The 18,858-nt window shown below is 44.3% G+C and overlaps 1 protein-coding gene across 1 annotated transcript in view; it reads left to right on the top strand.

The window, feature by feature from the left end:
• The window catches only part of LOC309559490 (cytochrome P450 2G1-like), a 31,817-nt gene extending 25,888 nt beyond the window's left edge, over positions 1-5,929 (top strand). The window contains exon 8 of the mRNA XM_082262764.1: positions 5,204-5,929. Coding sequence (XP_082118890.1) covers positions 5,204-5,385 — 182 coding nt within the window. The 3' untranslated portion in view covers positions 5,386-5,929. The remainder of the gene's footprint in view (positions 1-5,203) is intronic.
• Positions 5,930-18,858: the final 12,929 nt, after the last annotated feature.

The raw sequence follows: 18,858 nt of genomic DNA, 5'->3' as shown, positions 1-18,858 counted from the left end.
AAGCACAGATTGGCTACGTTAGAGGTGTTCCCTGGATGTACTGGCCGGGAAATTATGTATATGAAATTGGAAGTGACATCACTTCCACTTTCATTGTTTGCATGTGAGATTGTGGCATGGATTTGCCTCGGTCGTCTCTCCCCCCACGCCCGGCCGATGTCTTCCCGAGCGTCGGTAAGCACGGGACAGCCCGGGAACCATGGGAGGTGGGGGGGGGGCACTGCATGGATGGCTGTGTAAAAGTGATCAGCAGCTATGGGGCTGCCGCATCACTTTCAATTTGAAGCCGGTTGCCGGCTGTACAAAACCCTGCACAGGCTGATGGCTGCCATCAGCTTGTGATCAAAAGTTTACTCTTTAGACGTACATAGTACACCCAAAGAGTTGAACTGGATAAGTGAAACCTTTTTATATATTAGAATATTTAAAGTGGTTATAAATATCAGACATGAACTACAGTTGCGAAAATAATGATTTAATCCCCTGCAGATTCTGTATGTTTGCCCACTTGCAAAGAAGAAGTTAAAGAAGAAATGAAGAGTCTATCATTTTTATCATAGGTGTATTTCAAATGATAGAGACAGAATATCAACCAAAAATCCAGAAAAAAACATGATACAAATGTTATAAATTGAGTTGCAGTTCAGTGTGTAAAATAAGTATTTGATCCCCAAGCAAAACCTGACTTAGTACTTGGTGGAGAAACCCTTGTTGGAAAGCAGAGAGGTAAGACGTTTCTTGTAGTTGGTTACCAGGTTTGCACACATCTCAGGGGGGATTTTGGCCCACTCTTCTTTACAGATCTTCTCTAAATCCTTTTAAGGGTTTCTTGGCTGTCGCTTGGCAACTTGAAGTTTCAGCTCCCTCCATACATTTTCTATAGGATTGAGGTCTGGAGACTGGCTAGGCCACTCCATGACCTTAATGCTCTGCTTCTTGGGCCACTCCTTTGTTGCCTTGGCAGTAGGTTTTTGGTCATTGTCATGCTGGAAGACCCATCCACAATCCATCTTCAGTGTTCTGGCTGAGGGAAGAAGGTTTTCATTCAAGATTTTACAAAACATGGCCCCCTTCATTTGCGCCTCAATGCGGCAAAGTTTGCCTGTACCGTTAGCAGAGAAATAGCCCCAAAGCATAATGTTTCCACCTCCGTGCTTGACTCTAAAGATGGTGATCCTAGGGTCACAGTCAGTACTTTTCTTCCTCCAGTTGAGTTAATGCCAAAGAGCTTAATTTCAGTCTCCTCTGACCACAGAACTTTCTCCCAGTCCTTCTCTGAATCATTTAGATGTTCATTGGCAAACTTCAGACAGGCCTGTATATATGCCTTCTTGAGGAGGGGGACCTTGCAGGTGCTGCAGAATTTCAATCCATGGCAGCGTATTGTTACCAATGGTTTGTTTGGTGACTATGGTCCCAACAGCCTTGAGATCATTCGCTAGCTCCTCAAGTGTAGTTTTTGGCTGATCTTTCACTTTAATGATCATCCTTACTTCATGAGGTGAAACCTTGCATGGATTTCCAGACCGAGTGCGACTGATGGTTATTTTGTATTTCTTCCACTTGCGACTAATCGCTCCAACAGTTGTCTCCTTCTCACCAAGCTTCTTGCTGATGGTCTTGTAGCCCATTCCAGCCTTGTGCAGGTCTACAATCTTGCCCCTGACGTCCTTTGACATCTCTTTGGTCTTGTCCATAATGGTGAGGTTTGAATGAAAAAAAGATTCTGTAGACACGTAACTTTTATACACATTAAGAGTTGTCATTAGAAGCACCTTCTTAAATTAACATAACTAATCTGTTTACCACATGAGCACATACTGTAGTCAGTCTGCAGGAGCCAGAATTATTGTTGGTTGGTAGGGGTTTAAATACTTATTTTATGCGCTGAACTGCAACTCAATTTGAAACATTTGTGTCGTGTTTTTTTCTGGATTTTTGGTTGATATTCTGTCTCTATCATTTAAAATACACCTATGATATCCATTATAGACCCATCATTTCTTTGTAAGTGGGAAAACTTACAAAATCTGCAGGGGATCAAATAATTATTTTTGCCACTATATGAACAAATCTGAGCAGAGCAAATTCCTCTATACTGCATATGAGTCACTTCTGACAAGTTTTTCTGACACCAAGAAAAAAAAAGGTGACAGGGTAGGGACCTCAACCACACAGTCTGTGATTGACAGTCTCAGTTCTGTTCTTGTGTGCTGTGTGAAGGGGGGTGTGTCTCTTCCCTCCAATCAGCTCTCAGAGCTCTCCTCGCTGAGCTCTGAAGTGTGTAATCTCTGCTCTCCCTTTGTTTTCTGACAGCTCAGACAAGCTTTATAAATTTTGGACTTTGAACAGATGTAGAGAAGACTCTAGGTTCAACTTATGCTGGAGGATTAGTTTCATCTCTGTGATAAGAATAAAAGAGATTTCTCCTCTAAGTGGGATTTTGTAGGCAATAAACAACAAAAAAAGAGAAAATATATATAAAAATATACATCAATTTTTATTGAACAATTTTACAAAAAACAACATGTTAAAAAGTTGCGGAGCAATTGGCTCCTAACATTGGAGATAACAATACACGTCATGGTATGACCCCTAGGTAGAGGGAAAACCAACCCGATTCAAAATATACTTTGAACTTGTAGTTCTATTCTTCCTCAGGGATTGTTTCCCAACTCTACAATAGAAACATGACAATAGTTACAAGAATTACGTATCTGCATGAGATCATGTCAGGTTATATTGTATACACATAGGGATGTTATGCCATCACTGACCACTACGGGAGAAAAACTCCAAGGGAACTCCTTCCTCCAAAATGTCGAATGAACAATATTCACACAAGCCGTTATTTCCAAAAGGGGAATTGTGGTTATCATTGACTGGGCCGCTCCGGATCCTCCTGTAGGACCGCAGGATTATACACAAATATCCCAAAAAGACACAGTGACCACTAAGTGAAAAACAAATAAAGCATATAAGGATATATATATATATATATATATATATATATATATATATATATATATATATATATATATGTGTGTACCCCAAATATATAGGACACCAAGGGTATCCATAACAAATCTGGGTGTACACACTAATATTCAAAAAGGGGACAAAATGTCTAGAGAATCAACAGCAGAAACACATATTGTCAACAAAAATCAATGAAATAAATAATAACAGTGTCTCTGAGACTTCTCTAGAGCCTTCCCACCAATGATATGTGGAAGGCATATGCGAATGTGTCGCCTAGGTGTCCACAAAATAGGCCACAAATAAAAGTAGGAAAATGCTATATTGAAATGTTGCTATATTGAAGAGTCACAGCCATAATGCAATCCACTGATGGATATGCACATAACAGCCATAGAGAAATTAATACATAGCTACTACTTACATTTCAAGAAATCCTTGCAAAGGAGAGGGATCTCCAAAAAAAATGGTTAGAATCCAGCGTGGCTATTGTTCAAAAGAGGCCGTGAGAAAGTAGACTTCAACAAAAAGAAAAGAGCAACAATTGAAGTCCTTGAATGGAGAGGAAACATCTTCTCTCCATGAGGACTGCACAGGAATGGCACCAATCACGGACCTCGGCGTCCTCAAAAAGGCGCTGGTGCGGGAGTCCGCACATGACACGCCCCCTTACTTCTGGGAATAGCGCCATGAATGATGTAACCTGGAAGTAGCGGCCAGAAATGGAGGACGCGAACGGCGGGCGTTCCCAGAAGGAAACATCCGCCAATCAAGGCAGCTGGAAGAAGACCAATGGCCGCCGGCGCGGGTGGTAGCCCCGAGTCAGGGGAAGTAGAAACTTCCTGTCAATTCCTGTTGTTTCATCTCTGTGTGTCACTTCACTGGGTATATGTAAGTGTTTACAACCACTTTAAAGGCTAAGATAACCTTTGACAGAAAATAGTCTACGCAGTCAATGGGCCCCAGAAGATATTAAAAAGATGTGCAGCTTTCTAAAATGTTAAATCATTTTATGTTCACACCTGTGACCGTTTGGGCTCACCTGGCTGAAAAACTCTCACTTCCTGCCTTGTTGTTTTCACTCATGTAAAGCTTGAAGTGGGTGTCCAATGAGAGAGGCAGAATGGCGGTCCGCCTAACGCAGATCTCTGTTCTGTGACAAGGGAAGATGGAGATCCTGTGTTTCTGCTAAGTAGGAACACGGATCTCTGCCTTCCCACAGTTAAAGTACTGCCACACAGTTAGTAAGCACTCCCTAGGAACACATTTAACCCTTTGATCACCTTGATGTTAACCCCTTCCCAGTCAGTGTCATTAGTACAATGATAGTGCATATTTTATAGCACTGATGAAAAGTGTCACTTAGTGTCTGATTTGTCTGTTGCACTGTCACAATCCCACTATAAGTCACTAATTGCCGCCATTACTAGTAAAAAAAAAAAAATTCCATAAAAATATCCCATAGCTTGTAGACAGTATAACTTTTGCGCACACCAATCGATATACACTTATTGGGATTTTTTTTTTTTTAACCCAACACATGTAGCAGAATACATATTGGTCTAAATTTATAAAGAAATTAGATTTTTTTACATTTTTTTATATTAAATGTGTTTTATAGCAGAAAGTAAAAATATTGTTTTTTTTTTCAAAATTGTGTTTTTTTTTTCTTTGTTTATAGCGCAAATAAATTAAAACCACAAAAAGAAAGCTCTATTTGTGGGAATACAAGGACATCAATTTTATTTTGGTACAGTGTCGCATGATGGCGCAATTGTTATTTAAAGTAACGCAGTGCCGTGTCGTAAAAAAATTGCCTGGTCATGGAGGGGGGTAAACATTCCAGAGCTGAAGTAGAATAGGAATCCATGTTTTTTCTAGTGACAGTTTTTTTTTAGTGAGATTAGAAAATTACAGTGACATGGCCAAAGATAAAGATTCTAATTCTGATGTAATGCTTTGTAATCGGAGACTAATGACTCATTGTTTAGCACTACATAGATCTCTTCTTCTACACTACATACTGATATGGCATTCCCCTAAGACATCTATTGGTTCCCTGAAGGCCAGGTATGAATAGTGTGCAAGGCAGAAAGGGTCCAGGATCTCAGGGGGCCCAACACTGCTGAAATCATCCATAAATGTAAAACCAAACTCTATGATTATGAACCTCTTATTTTTGAAATTGTCTGACTATGATCTGGTTTTGTATTGCCATCCACAGGTAAGAGGAGTTGTATTGGAGAAGGTCTGGCGCGGATGGAAATTTTTCTCTTTATAACCACTATATTACAGAGGTTTAACCTGAAACCCACCGTGTCCCCCGCAGAGCTAGAAATAACCCCGGAGCCTAACAAGAATGGAGTGGTACCCAGAACATACCAGCTGTATATGACTTCAAGATGAAAAACGAATTTACTATCCCATGGTGCTGATCCAGGATGACGTACTCTTCTTTTATAACAAGGCTGTATATGTATACAGTAAACTGTATGTCTAGTGTGTACTAGGATCTAATATAAAGGATGTGTCCCCTTTTCAAGAAAAAAAAAAAAAGTCAACTAACTTTGAAAATCCTGACCATGCCTCTGGACCCTGCTGCACATAACAGGCGTGATGCTCCGTGCTGCTGCTGTAGTGGTCTATACACCATACAGTGCAATACACAGCCCCAGATTGAGAATCCATCATAATGCTTGCAATGGCAAGTGCCCATTGGTCAGCATGACTAGGTGACTGTGCTGACTAATGAGAAGCACTTCTTAATTTTTGGACATCTTACCTGAAGAAGTCATCTTATATATGGTTCTCATTGGTTAACAAAGCCACATGGCTGCATTTACCTATGAGTGCTTGCAATTGTGAGCCCTAGGACTGTGTATTGAGGTGTATGGATCACTGCACCAGCAGCAGGGATGGTGCTAGACTAATTTGCACCCTAGGCAAGACCAGCTACAGCCTCCATGGAGTACTTCCATGGTTCCATCTGCTCCTGCATCCTCCAGTTCTCGCACTGCAGGTCGGTGACAGACCAGGAGAGGGGCCCTGGTAGTCACAGTACGTCCTCTAGTTGCCTCTCCATCCCGAGCGTAAACTCCTACATCTCGGCATGCAGTTCTTGCATGGTCCTCCGTTGCCAGTGGCACACTGCCGCCCCTGACTGATGTGCACTCTCGGCCGGCACCTGCCTTGCCTATAGGAAGCACCGGCCCTGACCGACAGCTCTGGGCATTATGGCTACTATGTGCAGCGGGGCCTGGAGGGGTGAGCAGGATATTTGGAGATAGTTCACCTTTTTTCTATTTATGAAAAGGTGACCTTACCCTTTAAATATAACTTGTATAATACAGAAATACTTTTCTCAGCTGAGTTTGAGTCTGTGTTTTTACTTTAACTTTACTTCAGCAATGTCATTATGGTCTTATATCAAAAATGAACTGTCCAATGAACCACAACTGCAAAGCAAGTGTTTATCCAAAAGCCTTGTACACAGTTATTGAACGCTCTGATATACAGACTATTCTATATGATAGCAGAAACCGCAACGAGTTTTCATCCATGCAAAACATACTCATAGGGCACTCTATGAGTAAGCTCTACATGGAGTGAAACATGTTGGAGTTTCTGCTACCACGTCTATATATCAGTGTTCAGTAAATGTATACAAGGCATTTAAACTGTGAACTACTTCCCCTTTTCTTTGTGAGCATTTTGGATTAATTCCTGTGGACTGACAATTTTCAAACCACCGCCATCGGCTTTCCTTTTCCTGAAACTGACGGCTTTTCTTTGAATTCTCACTTCTCCCCTAAAGCCTGACATGAATCCATACATTCCACCTGCTTTGTTCACTTATGTAGATAAAGTTTAGCCCTTCTGCTGCCATTGTATCAGAATCAATAATCCATGTATAGGCTGCTTTCCAACTCTTGAAGAATCTCTACAGGTAATAATTAGGGCTTTAACAGTATCCTCATTACTTTGCTATGATATACTAAAGCATCCCCAAAATTATAACAAACACACTGTTAGCACCCACCATTGCATTCTGCTATTAGAAAATGTAAATGACATTTAGAATCAATCAGACTGGATTCTGAGTGATCCTGGGCATCCTGCAATTTCCCAATATATATTCTATATCTCTGACTGCTGGATCCGAGAATTTTCATTGTTTGTCCTTGGCTGATTGATATTACACACAGTTCAAATTGAACAGTTGCTCCTGGTGCATATAACTGGTGGTGTGGAACAGTGGCGGGACAAGATCAACTAGTGCCCAGGGCGGAAATGCTAAACTGTGCCCCCACCCCAAGGAGTTGCGGGGGGGGGGGAGGGTTAGAGAAGCATATGCAGCGCTAAAATGTATTTACTGGTTACAGCATTTGCTGCAATAAATACAACCTACCATATTCCCCCAAACCCTCTAAGTTGCAAAAGCAGCTACAGTATATGGAGGTATACATTCTAATGCTTCCTCTTATGCATGTCTACACATATTGGAGTATACTCAAATCCTTATCCTTGGAGAGTAGTAGTACGCATGTCAGATCTGATATGCATTAGAATGTTTAGCTAGTCCTGGGTACAGATTGAAGTAAATATTGGATAAAAAGAAAAAATCTTGATAAATTGTTTTGTATATGGAAGTATGTATACACATGCCAAGCTGTGATGTTTTGTATTACAGCATGACAAAAATAATCCCCTGCAGTGTTCGGTGGGCAGTAGTACCTGCAGAATTCAACCTAATTGGCCACCTGAAAACCATGTGCAATTTGTGTGCTTACAGCACAGTGGTGAAGATTTTTAGAGGTTCAGGCTGGGTTTACACTGGTGTGATGCGGGAAACCCTGTGATTCCTGTACGGGTTCCTGCATTGCAGCTAAATCGCCAGTAGTTTACACTGACATCTGCGAACCACTGCAGGTGTCAATGAAAAGTTAATGACACCCCCCCCCCCCCCCCCCCCCCAGATGGGTTCGCAGATCGCAGTGTGAACTGTGAAATGGTGCAATTATAGAAATCGAAGTGAGGTTTGGGACCTTTTATGTACTTCCTTGGTAGGGATAGGCTGAACGACCCCCTGTTCGGTTAGCACCAGAACTTTCAAACATTGCAAAAGATCGAAACCAAAAAACAAACTCTATTGAAGTCTACGGACCCGAACTGCAAAAATCGAAAGTGCCCATTTTGAAGGCTTATATATGTCATGTACCTGGATGTCCTTGAACCAGAATGTTCATTGTTTTGTAGCCTGGAGCCTTACCTGTTGTGCCACAGAGAAGCTCTGGAGTTTGGCAGTGATTTTTCCAGCCTGATGCTTGCCTTGGACTCACTAGCCCCACCTGCTGACAGCTGCGAACGATGTGCAATTTACCCAGCTGTAAACAATGTGCAATTTGACCAGCATTTAAATAGCAGCACTTCCTGTTGCTGAGTGCCCGTTTGTTTGGAATATCTTCCTAGGTGTGCTGCTTGCTCTTTGATAGACTTTTGTGTATGAACTTTTGCCTGTATTCTTGACTAGGGTTGAGCGAACACGGACTGTATTATTCGTGTTCGTACCGAATAATTGGATTTTTGTTACCCGAACACGGACCCGAAAACTTTACTGTATGTTCGGGTAAAAATCTGTGTTCGGTCGTTTTATTTCCGGGTTTTGCATGCATTGGTGCGCTTTTCATGGCGGGCTTTCAACAGCCAATCAACAAGCGTTTAACTGGTGTGCCTTAAGCCATCCCAGCCATGCCTACAAATGTATTAGTAGCTGTGATTGGCCATCTGAAGCATGTGACCAAGTCTTTATAAGTCCGAGGCAGCGCCGCTGCATCATTCTGCTGTGTTAGTTCAGGGACAGAGCACACATCATACCTGCTGGCTGCTGATTAGGGACAGACAGGAAAAAAAAAACATTTGTGTCCGGATAGAATTGAGGGACAGGTCAGAGTGTGTTAGGCAGGGCGAGTTGTAGGCATTTTAGGGCGAGGCTGCTGATTTTTAGGGTCAGTTTTCTACGATCGATTTTGCTGTGTGGGAGGGGTTTTCAGTGACCGATCTACGATCTTATCAATCCTTTTAGGGAGAGGCTGCTGCTGATTTTTAGGGTCAGTTCTCTACGATCGATTTTGCTGTGTGGGAGGGGTTTTCAGTGACTGATCTACGATCTTATCAATCCTTTTAGGGAGAGGCTGCTGCTGATTTTTAGGGTCAGTTTTCTACGATCGATTTTGCTGTGTGGGAGGGGTTTTCAGTGACCGATCTACGATCTTATCAATCCATTTAGGGAGAGGCTGGAGATAGGCAGGTGTCAGTGGTCCACATCGATTTTGCTGTGTGTGGGGTACAGTGAACACAATTTTTTTTGCCCACTGAGGAGGAGGGAGAAAAGTATTTTTCTATCAGTCACTGTGTGCAGCATTTTTCCTTCAGCTGTGCTGTGCTGACTGATCATACACTGCTGTGTTCAGTTCACATGTGCTATTATTGAGTGGTTTCAAAAATCATACACTTTTTTCTATTCCACTATTCAATATACAGCCTTGGGTTAAAAAAAATAAATTGTGGCCTGCAGCAGAGCTGAATGATATTTGGGTTTTTTGGGGTTCATCTCATACTTCTGAAGATCTGAGGGTGCTGCCTGTTCCAAACTCCTCCTACTCCTCATCCAGCCTTTTAGGGGTACAAACAATAGTAATTGGGGCCTAGTGTGGTTCTGTACGTGTGAGATACATACACTTTTTTTGATCATATTTTCTATTCCGCTATTCAATAAAAACCTTTGGGTATCAATTAAATTGCGGGATAGTCTGTGTTGGTACGTGTGAGATACACCTTTCCAAGTTTTTGGGGTTCATCTCATACTTCTGAAGATTTGAGGGTGCTGCCTGTTCCAAACTCCTCCTACTCCTCATCCTGCCTTTAGGGGTACAAACAATAGTAATTGGGGCCTAGTGTGGTTCTGTACGTGTGAGATACATACACTTTTTTTGATCATATTTTCTATTCCGCTATTCAATAAAAACCTTTGGGTATCAATTAAATTGTGGGATATTCTGTGTTGGTAGGTGTGAGATCCACCTTTCCAAGTTTTTGGGGTTCATCTCATACTTCTGAAGATTTGAGGGTGCTGCCTGTTCCAAACTCCTCCTACTCCTCATGCTGCCTTTAGGGGTACAAACAATAGTAATTGGGGCCTAGTGTGGTTCTGTACGTGTGAGATACATACACTTTTTTTTGATCATATTTTCTATTCCGCTATTCAATAAAAACCTTTGGGTATCAATTAAATTGCGGGATAGTCTGCGTTGGTACGTGTGAGATCCACCTTTCCAAGTTTTTGGGGTTCATCTCATACTTCTGAAGATTTGAGGGTGCTGCCTGTTCCAAACTCCTCCTACTCCTCATCCAGCCTTTTAGGGGTACAAACAATAGTAATTGGGGCCTAGTGTGGTTCTGTACGTGTGAGATACATACACTTTTTTTGATCATATTTTCTATTCCGCTATTTAATCAAAACCTTTGGATATAAACAATTAAATTGCGGGATAGTCTGTGTCGGTACGTGTGAGATACACCTTTCCAATTTTTGGGGCGCATCTCATACTGCCGAGGATTTGAGGGTGCTTCAGTCTGCCTCCTGCCTGTTCCGAACTCCTCCTACTCCTCATCCTGCCTTTAGGGTACAAAAAATTGTAATCGGGGCCTAGATTGTGTTTGTACGTGTGAGATACACCGTTTTGTAAAATTTGTCCTATTCCGCTATTCAATATACACCATGTTTGAGTGTAAAAAATTAAATTGCGGGATAGTCTGTATCGCTACATGTGAGATACACCTTTTTAAATTTGTTTGGCGCATCTCCTTCTACCGCCGAGGATTGCAGGGCGCTTCAGTTTGCCTCCTGTTCCCAACTCCTCCTACTCCTCTTTCTCATCCCGCCTTTCGGGTACAAAAAATTGTAATCGGGGCCTAGTTTGTGTTTGTACGTGTGAGATACACCGTTTTGTAAAATTTGTCCTATTCCGCTATTCAATATACACCCTTTTGGGGTAAAAAAACATTAAATTGCGGCATAGTTTGCATATTTGACTGTCAGATACACCCGTGCGATACTGTTGTTGTTTTGTTCCACTATTCAATAAACACCTTTCTAGGGCAAGATCATAAATTACAGAAATATGAGGAGACCGTCAAATAGGGGCCGTGGCCTGGGTCGTGGTGCTGCTGGTAGAGCTCCTGTTGCAAGGCAAGGACAGGGTCGATCTGTGCCAGCTACACGCACAAGTGAAACACCTTCCTCAAGTGTGAGTAGGCGACAGAACCTGCAGCAGTATTTGGTAGGGCATAATGCGCCTCTAGACGTGATGAGGCCTGAAGAAGTACAGGCGATAGTAGATTGGGTTGCTGACAGTGCCTCCAGTTTCTTCACATTGTCTCCCACCCAGTCTACTGCAGAAAGGTCAGAGTTGGCACCTGCAGCCAATGTCCAACCGTCTTTCACCTCACCCCCTTGGAAATCAGGCAAGCAGTCTGAGCCCCAAGCCATACAGCAGTCTCTTCTTCTTTTTGAGGACTCTGTTAGCAGGGTTTCCCAGGGCCATCCACCTAGCCCTGCCCCAGAAGTGGAAGAGATTGAGTGCAGCGATGCCCAACCACTTATTTCTCAAGATGAGTACATGCAAGGACCATCGCAGCACGTCTCCGATGATGACGAAACGCAGGTGCCAACTGCTGCGGCGTTCAGAATTGTGGAGACCGACAAGGAGGGCAGGGGTGAAGACTGGGTGGAAGATGATGTGGAGGACGATGAGGTCCTCTACCCCACATGGAATGAAGGTCATGCAGGTGACCTGAGTAGTTTGGAGGAAGAGGCGGTGGTTGCACAGAGCCACCAGCACAGCAGAAGAGGGAGCAGGGTGCAGAAGCGGAGCGGCCGTGCCCTAGACACTACACCCGCTACTGCCCAACGCAGCAAGGGAACGAGCGCACCAAAGTCAGCTCAAAGGAGTTCTCTAGCGTGGAAGTTCTTTAGAAAATGTGCTGATGACAGGACACGAATGGTTTGCACCCTGTGCAATCAGAGCCTGAAGCGAGGCATAAACCTTCTCAACCTGAGCACAACCTGCATGATCAGGCATCTAAGTGCAAAGCACGAGCTGCAGTGGAGTAGACACCTTCAAAACCAAGAAACGTCTCTGGCTCATCCTGCTTCCTCTTCTGCTGCAGTCTCGGCCGCTCCAGCCACATCTGTAGTGATACCGGCACCTGCCACCCTGCAAACAGAGGATCTGTCAGCAACACCACCACCTGGGTCACCAACCATCTCCACAATGTCCCGTGGAAGCGTTCAGCTTTCCATCTCCCAAACACTTGAGAGGAAGAGGAAGTACCCCCCTACCCACCCGCGATCCCTGGCCCTGAATGCCAGCATTTCAAAATTCTTGGCCTTTGAAATGCTGTCATTCCGTCTGGTGGAGACGCACAGTTTTAAAAACCTTATGTCGGTGGCTGTCCCACAGTACGTCGTGCCCAGCCGCCACTACTTTTCCAGGCAAGCCATCCCTTCCCTGCACAACCAAGTGGGGGGAAAAATCAGGTGTGCACTGCGCAACGCCATCTGTGGCAAGGTCCACCTAACTACTGATACGTGGACCAGTAAGCACGGTCAGGGGCATTATATCTCCCTAACGGCACACTGGGTAAATGCAGTGGCGGATGGGCCTGAGGCGGATAGCAATTTGGCGCATGTCCTTCCACCACCGAGGATTGCAGGGCGCTTCAGTTTGCCTCCCGTTCCTAACTCCTCCTACTCCGCTTCCTCATCCTCTACCGCCTCCTCATCCGGACAGCGTAACACCTTCACCACCAACTTCAGCATGGCCAGAGGTAAACGACAGCAGGCAGTTTTAAAACTTGCCTGTTTGGGGGAAAAAAACCACACACCGCGCAGGAGTTGTGGAGGAGCATGGAACAGCAGACAAATGAGTGGTTGCTGCCAGCGAGCCTCAAGCCCGGCTTGGTGGTGTGCGATAACGGGCGAAATGTCATAGCAGCTCTGGGCCTAGCCGGTTTGACGCACATCCCTTGCCTGGCGCATGTGCTGAATTTGGTGGTGCAGAGGTTCCTTAAAAACGACCCCGATATGTCAGAGCTGCTGCAGAAAGTGCGGGCCGTCTGTGCGCACTTTCGGCGTTCTCACCCTGCTGCTGCTCGCCTGGCAGCGCTGCAGCGTAACTTCGGCCTTCCCGCTCACCGCCTCATATGTGACGTGCCCACAAGGTGGAACTCCACCTTGCACATGCTGCAAAGACTGTGCGAGCAGCAGCAGGCCATAGTGGAGTTTCAGCTGCAGCACGCATGCGTGAGTCGCTCTGCGGAACAGCACCACTTCACCACCCATAACTGGGCCTCCATGCGAGACCTGTGTGCCTTGTTGCGCTGTTTTGAGTACTCCACCAACATGGCCAGTGCCGATGACGCCGTTGTCAGCTTAACTATCCCACTTCTATGCCTCCTTCAAAAAACAATTCGGGCGATGATGGAAGAGGATGTGGCACAGGATGAGGAGGAGGAGGAGGAGGAGGAGGATGAAGAGGTAACGTTTCCAAGGCTTTCAGGGCAGTCATTCACAAGGGGCTCCGAGGGTGGGTTCCTGCACACACAAACGCCAGGGACACAATTGTCCAGCAGGGGCACAGTTCTGGAGGATGAGGAGGATGAGGAGGAGGAGATGGAACCATGTTCACAGCAGGGTGGCACCCAGGCCAGCTCATGGCCATCACTGGTGCGTGGCTGGGGGGATACAGAGGACACGGACGATACACCTCCCACAGAGGACAGCCTTTCGTTGCCTCTGGGCAGCCTGGCACACATGAGCGATTACATGCTGCAGTGTCTCCACAACGACCGCCGAGTTGCCCACATTCTAACTTGTGCTGATTACTGGGTGGACACGCTGCTGGATCCCCGTTACAAGGACAATGTACCGTCCTTAATTCACTCACTGGAGCACGATCGCAAGATGCGCGAGTACAAGCGCACGCTGGTAGACGCGATGCTGCTGGCATTTCCACCTGACAGCGGGGCCACAGTGGAAGCACAAGGCAGAGGAGGAGGAGGAAGAGGTCGCCAACGCAACCAGGGCACCGCCAGCACCTCAGAAGGCAGGGTTAGCATGGCCGAAATGTGGAAAAGCTTTGTCAGCACGTCACAACAAACAGCAGCACCAGCAGCTCATATGGAACGTCTTAGCAGGAGGCAGCATTTCACCAACATGGTGGAGCAGTATGTGTGCACACGCCTAGACGTACTGAATGAGGGGTCTGCCCCCTTCAACTTCTGGGTCTCCAAGTTGGGCACATGGCCTGAGCTTGCCCTTTACGCCTTGGAGGTGCTGGCGTGCCCTGCAGCCAGTGTATTATCTGAACGGGTATTTAGCACGGCTGGGGGCGTTATCACAGACAAGCGCAGCCGCCTGTCCAGAGACAATGTGGACAAGCTCACGTTCATTAAAATGAACCAGGCATGGATCCCACGGGACTTTTCCGTACCTTGTGCAGAATAGCAATGGATACCGACCTTACCCAGCCATTGTTCTATTTTTGCTCTTTCTCACTCTTTTGGGGTGTACCCTCATTTAAAATTTGTGAAAAGAAGCAGTGTTGGCTACCTCGTCCTCCTCCTCAGGGCCAGATTAATGTAGGGGCTATTGGAGCTGCAGCTCCAGGCCCCTACCTTTTATATAGGCCCCGGGTTGGCCATATTCACTGTTACCGCTCTTCTGTCACTTGTAAACACAGAAGTCTGGCTTCTATGCTCGCTTCCCCAGGCAGCTCCCTCAGAACCTCCCCACACAGCACGAAGGCCAGACAAGGAGGGACAGTTGCCGATGCATGGATGTGTTTATGGGCTTCAGAGACAGCATCCCATGTTGAATTAGGCATGCATGGCTGCACCCTTCCTCCTCTCGGTGCATGCCAAGGCACGGCCCTTAAGGCCCTTTAAAATCCTCAGCACCAAGCCCATGATGCTCTTAATCCGGCCCTGGTCCTCCTCCACCGCCGCTTCCACCTACACCGCCCATAGGTGTGCACAGCCTATTGCATTAGGGTGTGCACCCCAAAGTTTAAATACACATGCATGTGTTTGCCTACATGTACATGGCCCCGATGCATTACTCTCCCTGCTGGCAAAGAGAAATAGAGCAGAGCAGGTCCGAGGGAGATCTTTCCCATCTCCTCACTGGCAAACAGAGCGATAATGCTATGTGCCCTAGGTGATTAGGGTGTGCCCAGGCACATCCGGCACACCCTGTGCGCACGCCTATGAGACCGCCACATCCACCACCACCTCAACCTCCCTCCTACTCCATATGGGCCTCGTCCTTCAGAGATGAAGAACATTGTTTTATTTTTCTGTTTTTTTTTGTTGTTTTAAGTTATTTCTCTATCCACATTTGTTTGCAGAGCACTTGCCATGCTCTTAACAATGTTTTGCCATTTGCAGCACTCTAGCCCTTTCTATTGGTGTTTTAGAGCCATTTTAGTGCCTGAAAGTTCGGGTCCCCATTGACTTCAATGGGGTTCGGTGTCCGGGAAAAGTTCGGCAAAAGTCCGGGACACGGACCCGGACTTTTTTTTAAAGTTCGGCCGAACCCGCCGAACACGGACATCCAGGTGTCCGCTCAACTCTACTCAGCACAATAAATTTTATTTAAAGATGCTATCACCTTATCCAGAATCCTGTCTTTTCTGGAGTTGGGCCTTTCATAGTTCTGCAGCCTGCCATCATAATCATTCTTCTCAAGAATGGCCACCATCTCCACCATTTCACGCTTGCTCATAGGTGTTTCTTTTGATTTTTTTTTTGGCCCAACCACTTCAGCCTTCACTTGTAGAACTCCGAGATTCTGCCATCTCCGCAACGATTCTTTCGCCGACTCACGTGTGTGTGTGTGTGTGTCGCATGCAGCCTAATATTCGGCACGTACATGCCCCTGCGTCAGCGTGCAACTGGAGGCGGAGTTGATGCATGCGCTGTCTTTAAAGGACACCAGATCCCTTGGTCGACGATTTGCTATCGGACAAATCGTTTGGAGGAGCACGATCAATTGGCGAACCACGATTCCTCCGAGTAAACAAAGGTACGACTTTAGATTCAAAAGCGGGTGTTTTTGGCCCTATACAGCTTATATTGGGCCTATCTTTATTATGTGACAAAATACATGCTCTTTTACTAGGTTTTGTGTTGTGTTGTGTCTTGCAGGCATATACTGTACATCATCATCATGGTGGATAAATTCACCTCTCCAGAATTTATTCAAAACTTTATAGATGAGTACAGAAAACTGCCCTGTTTGTGGAAGGTAAAAAGCAAGGATTATTCTAATAGACAAAAAAAAAAAAAAAACGAGGCATATTTGAAATTAGTGGACATGTGCAAAACAATTTGCCCAAATGCCGACATCAACTATGTCAAACAAAAATTTGCGAACCTCCACACAGCATATAAAATTAAAAAAACTGAGAAGTCTAGAGCTGCTGCCGAGGAGATATACGTCCCGAGGCTATGGTATTTCGAGAGCCTGCGGTTCCTGACGGAACATGAGGAATACAGGCCATCCCTGTCCACGCTCCCTTCCACGTCGGTAGAGGGCTCATGTGATGCCAGCCAGGAGGAAGATATCCTGGAGCCAAACTTGACACAGGTATAGCATTTCACAATATATTGTCTGCAATAAACATAATGATGGAAAAAAAAAATATTCTCAAGACAATAATTCACCCTTTATGTAAAGTCTGCTATTTGGTTAAAAAAATCCAACAAACATGACTTTTTATATACACTATAACATTCTAATAAATTGTTCATTTCATCAACAGGAAAGTGTCACTGTGGAGGAGGCAGATGTCAGCCAGGAGTCTGTAGAGGCATCTGGATCCACCCAACCTCCGGCAAAACGGTGCCTGAAGCAAAAAAATTTGGACCAGATAACAACTGAGTTTCTCAGCCAGGCCTCTATAGCCCTGAAGAGAAAGCCACACGAGGAGGAAGCATTTGGCCTTCTGATGGCAAACAAGCTTCGTAAATTGAAGGTGCCGCAGCGCCAAAGGGCAGAGCTCCTCACCTCTCCAATTCTCACCCATCCCCTCCACCTCCACCACAGCAACCCCAGCCACCACCTCCACCACAGCCACAACTGCCACATGGCAGTCAGTGGCAATATGGCCCTCCTGATCCCCACATCCCCTCATGGCCACATGATTACCGGTATTCCCAATTGTAATTGCCCCTAATTTCTAACCTGTTATTTGTGTTACCCCTTTTTATTTATATATAGTTTCTATGAGGAGGAAATGTCCCTGTTTATTTTAATAGTTTCAATACGGAGAGTATTTATATATTTATGTTGGAATTTCTTCATTTAGAAAATAAATATGATGATAAAAAAACTACTTGCCTATCTTTATTTTTTAAAATAAAGCTATATATGTTTTATACATTAATTCCGAAATGAATAAAGGGACACATCAATAGTTATATATTTGCAGTCAAAAAACAAAGAGAATGGTGAAGAGTTTTAAATATTTAATTTTAAAAATACATGCACCATATAGAATAGGCAAATCATTATCATCATCATAACAGAACACATGCATCTTTAATTGTAAAGTGTAGAATTATGAGCAGCATCTTCCTTCTTCTCACATTAACCAAGATGAGCATGTGCTCCGCATTTCATATATTTTTTGGACTGCCGCGAGACGAAAGTTCTTTCTTGATAAAATGGCTAGTTTTCTTGAGAAAATTCTTCCGGGTCGTTATTTGGTTCCGATCATGCGTGTTCTGATTAGTAGATTTTTGTCTGCAGAAATCTGTACTGACTGACGGAAAACTGGCCGTTGTGTTGACGGCCAACAAAAATTTTATAGCCTGCACACCAGATTTTTTTCGGCCAAAAAGTCGGAGTCGGTTGTCGAAAGCATCATACTAACAAGCCGAAAATCGGCCAATCGGACGTTGGCCAAAAATTCCCAGCCAATAATCGATGCGTGTGTACGAGGCATTATGCCTCGTACACATGCAATGATTATCGGCCGACCGATCGTCCGACTTTTGTCCAGAGTGGTGTTTTCGTTGGTTGGAATGTGCCTAGACTGCACACGAATTTTCTCGGCCAACAAAAATCTACTTCAGAAGTGATGTCATGTGCTGGTTTACTTTCCGTGTGTTTTTTCTTCTCTGAGCATGCCCCGTCTTGCTCTTCAGATTTTTGTCTGCAGAAATCTGTACTGACTGACGGAAAATCGGCCGTTGTGTTGACGGCCAACAAAAATTTTATAGCCTGCACACCAGATTGTTTTCGGCCGAAAAGTCGGTGTCGGTTGTCGGAAGCATCATACTAACAAGCCAAAAATCGGCCGATCGGACGTTGGCCGAAAATTCCCGGCCAATAATCGATGCGTGTGTACGAGGCATTAGGAGCTAAGTTGAGGACTAGGAGCTCCAAGGTAGTATTTTCAGAAATACTACCTATACGATAAAAGTTGTAAGTTATGATGTAATCTACTCTCCTTTATCGATACACTATTAGCGATTATTTTTATTTTTATTTTAATATATTTCCATTTTAGAGCTATTTATGATCCCCAAAATTATAATATAAGAATCAGCCTATGAATACAATCATTTTTTTTCTTTCCTATTTATGTATGTGTACATATATATATATATATATATATATATATATATATATATATATATATATATATATATATATTTATTATATGCATACATTTATATATATTCAATTTTTTATATATTTTCTATATACTATTTTTGTAATATGCCTAAGTGTAAAATATCCTTCTAATAATA

The sequence above is a fragment of the Pelophylax lessonae genome (assembly GCF_965119305.1).
Source record: "Pelophylax lessonae genome assembly, chromosome: 7".
Lineage (NCBI taxonomy): Eukaryota > Metazoa > Chordata > Amphibia > Anura > Ranidae > Pelophylax > Pelophylax lessonae.
This window is presented reverse-complemented; position numbering and strand designations above follow the sequence as displayed.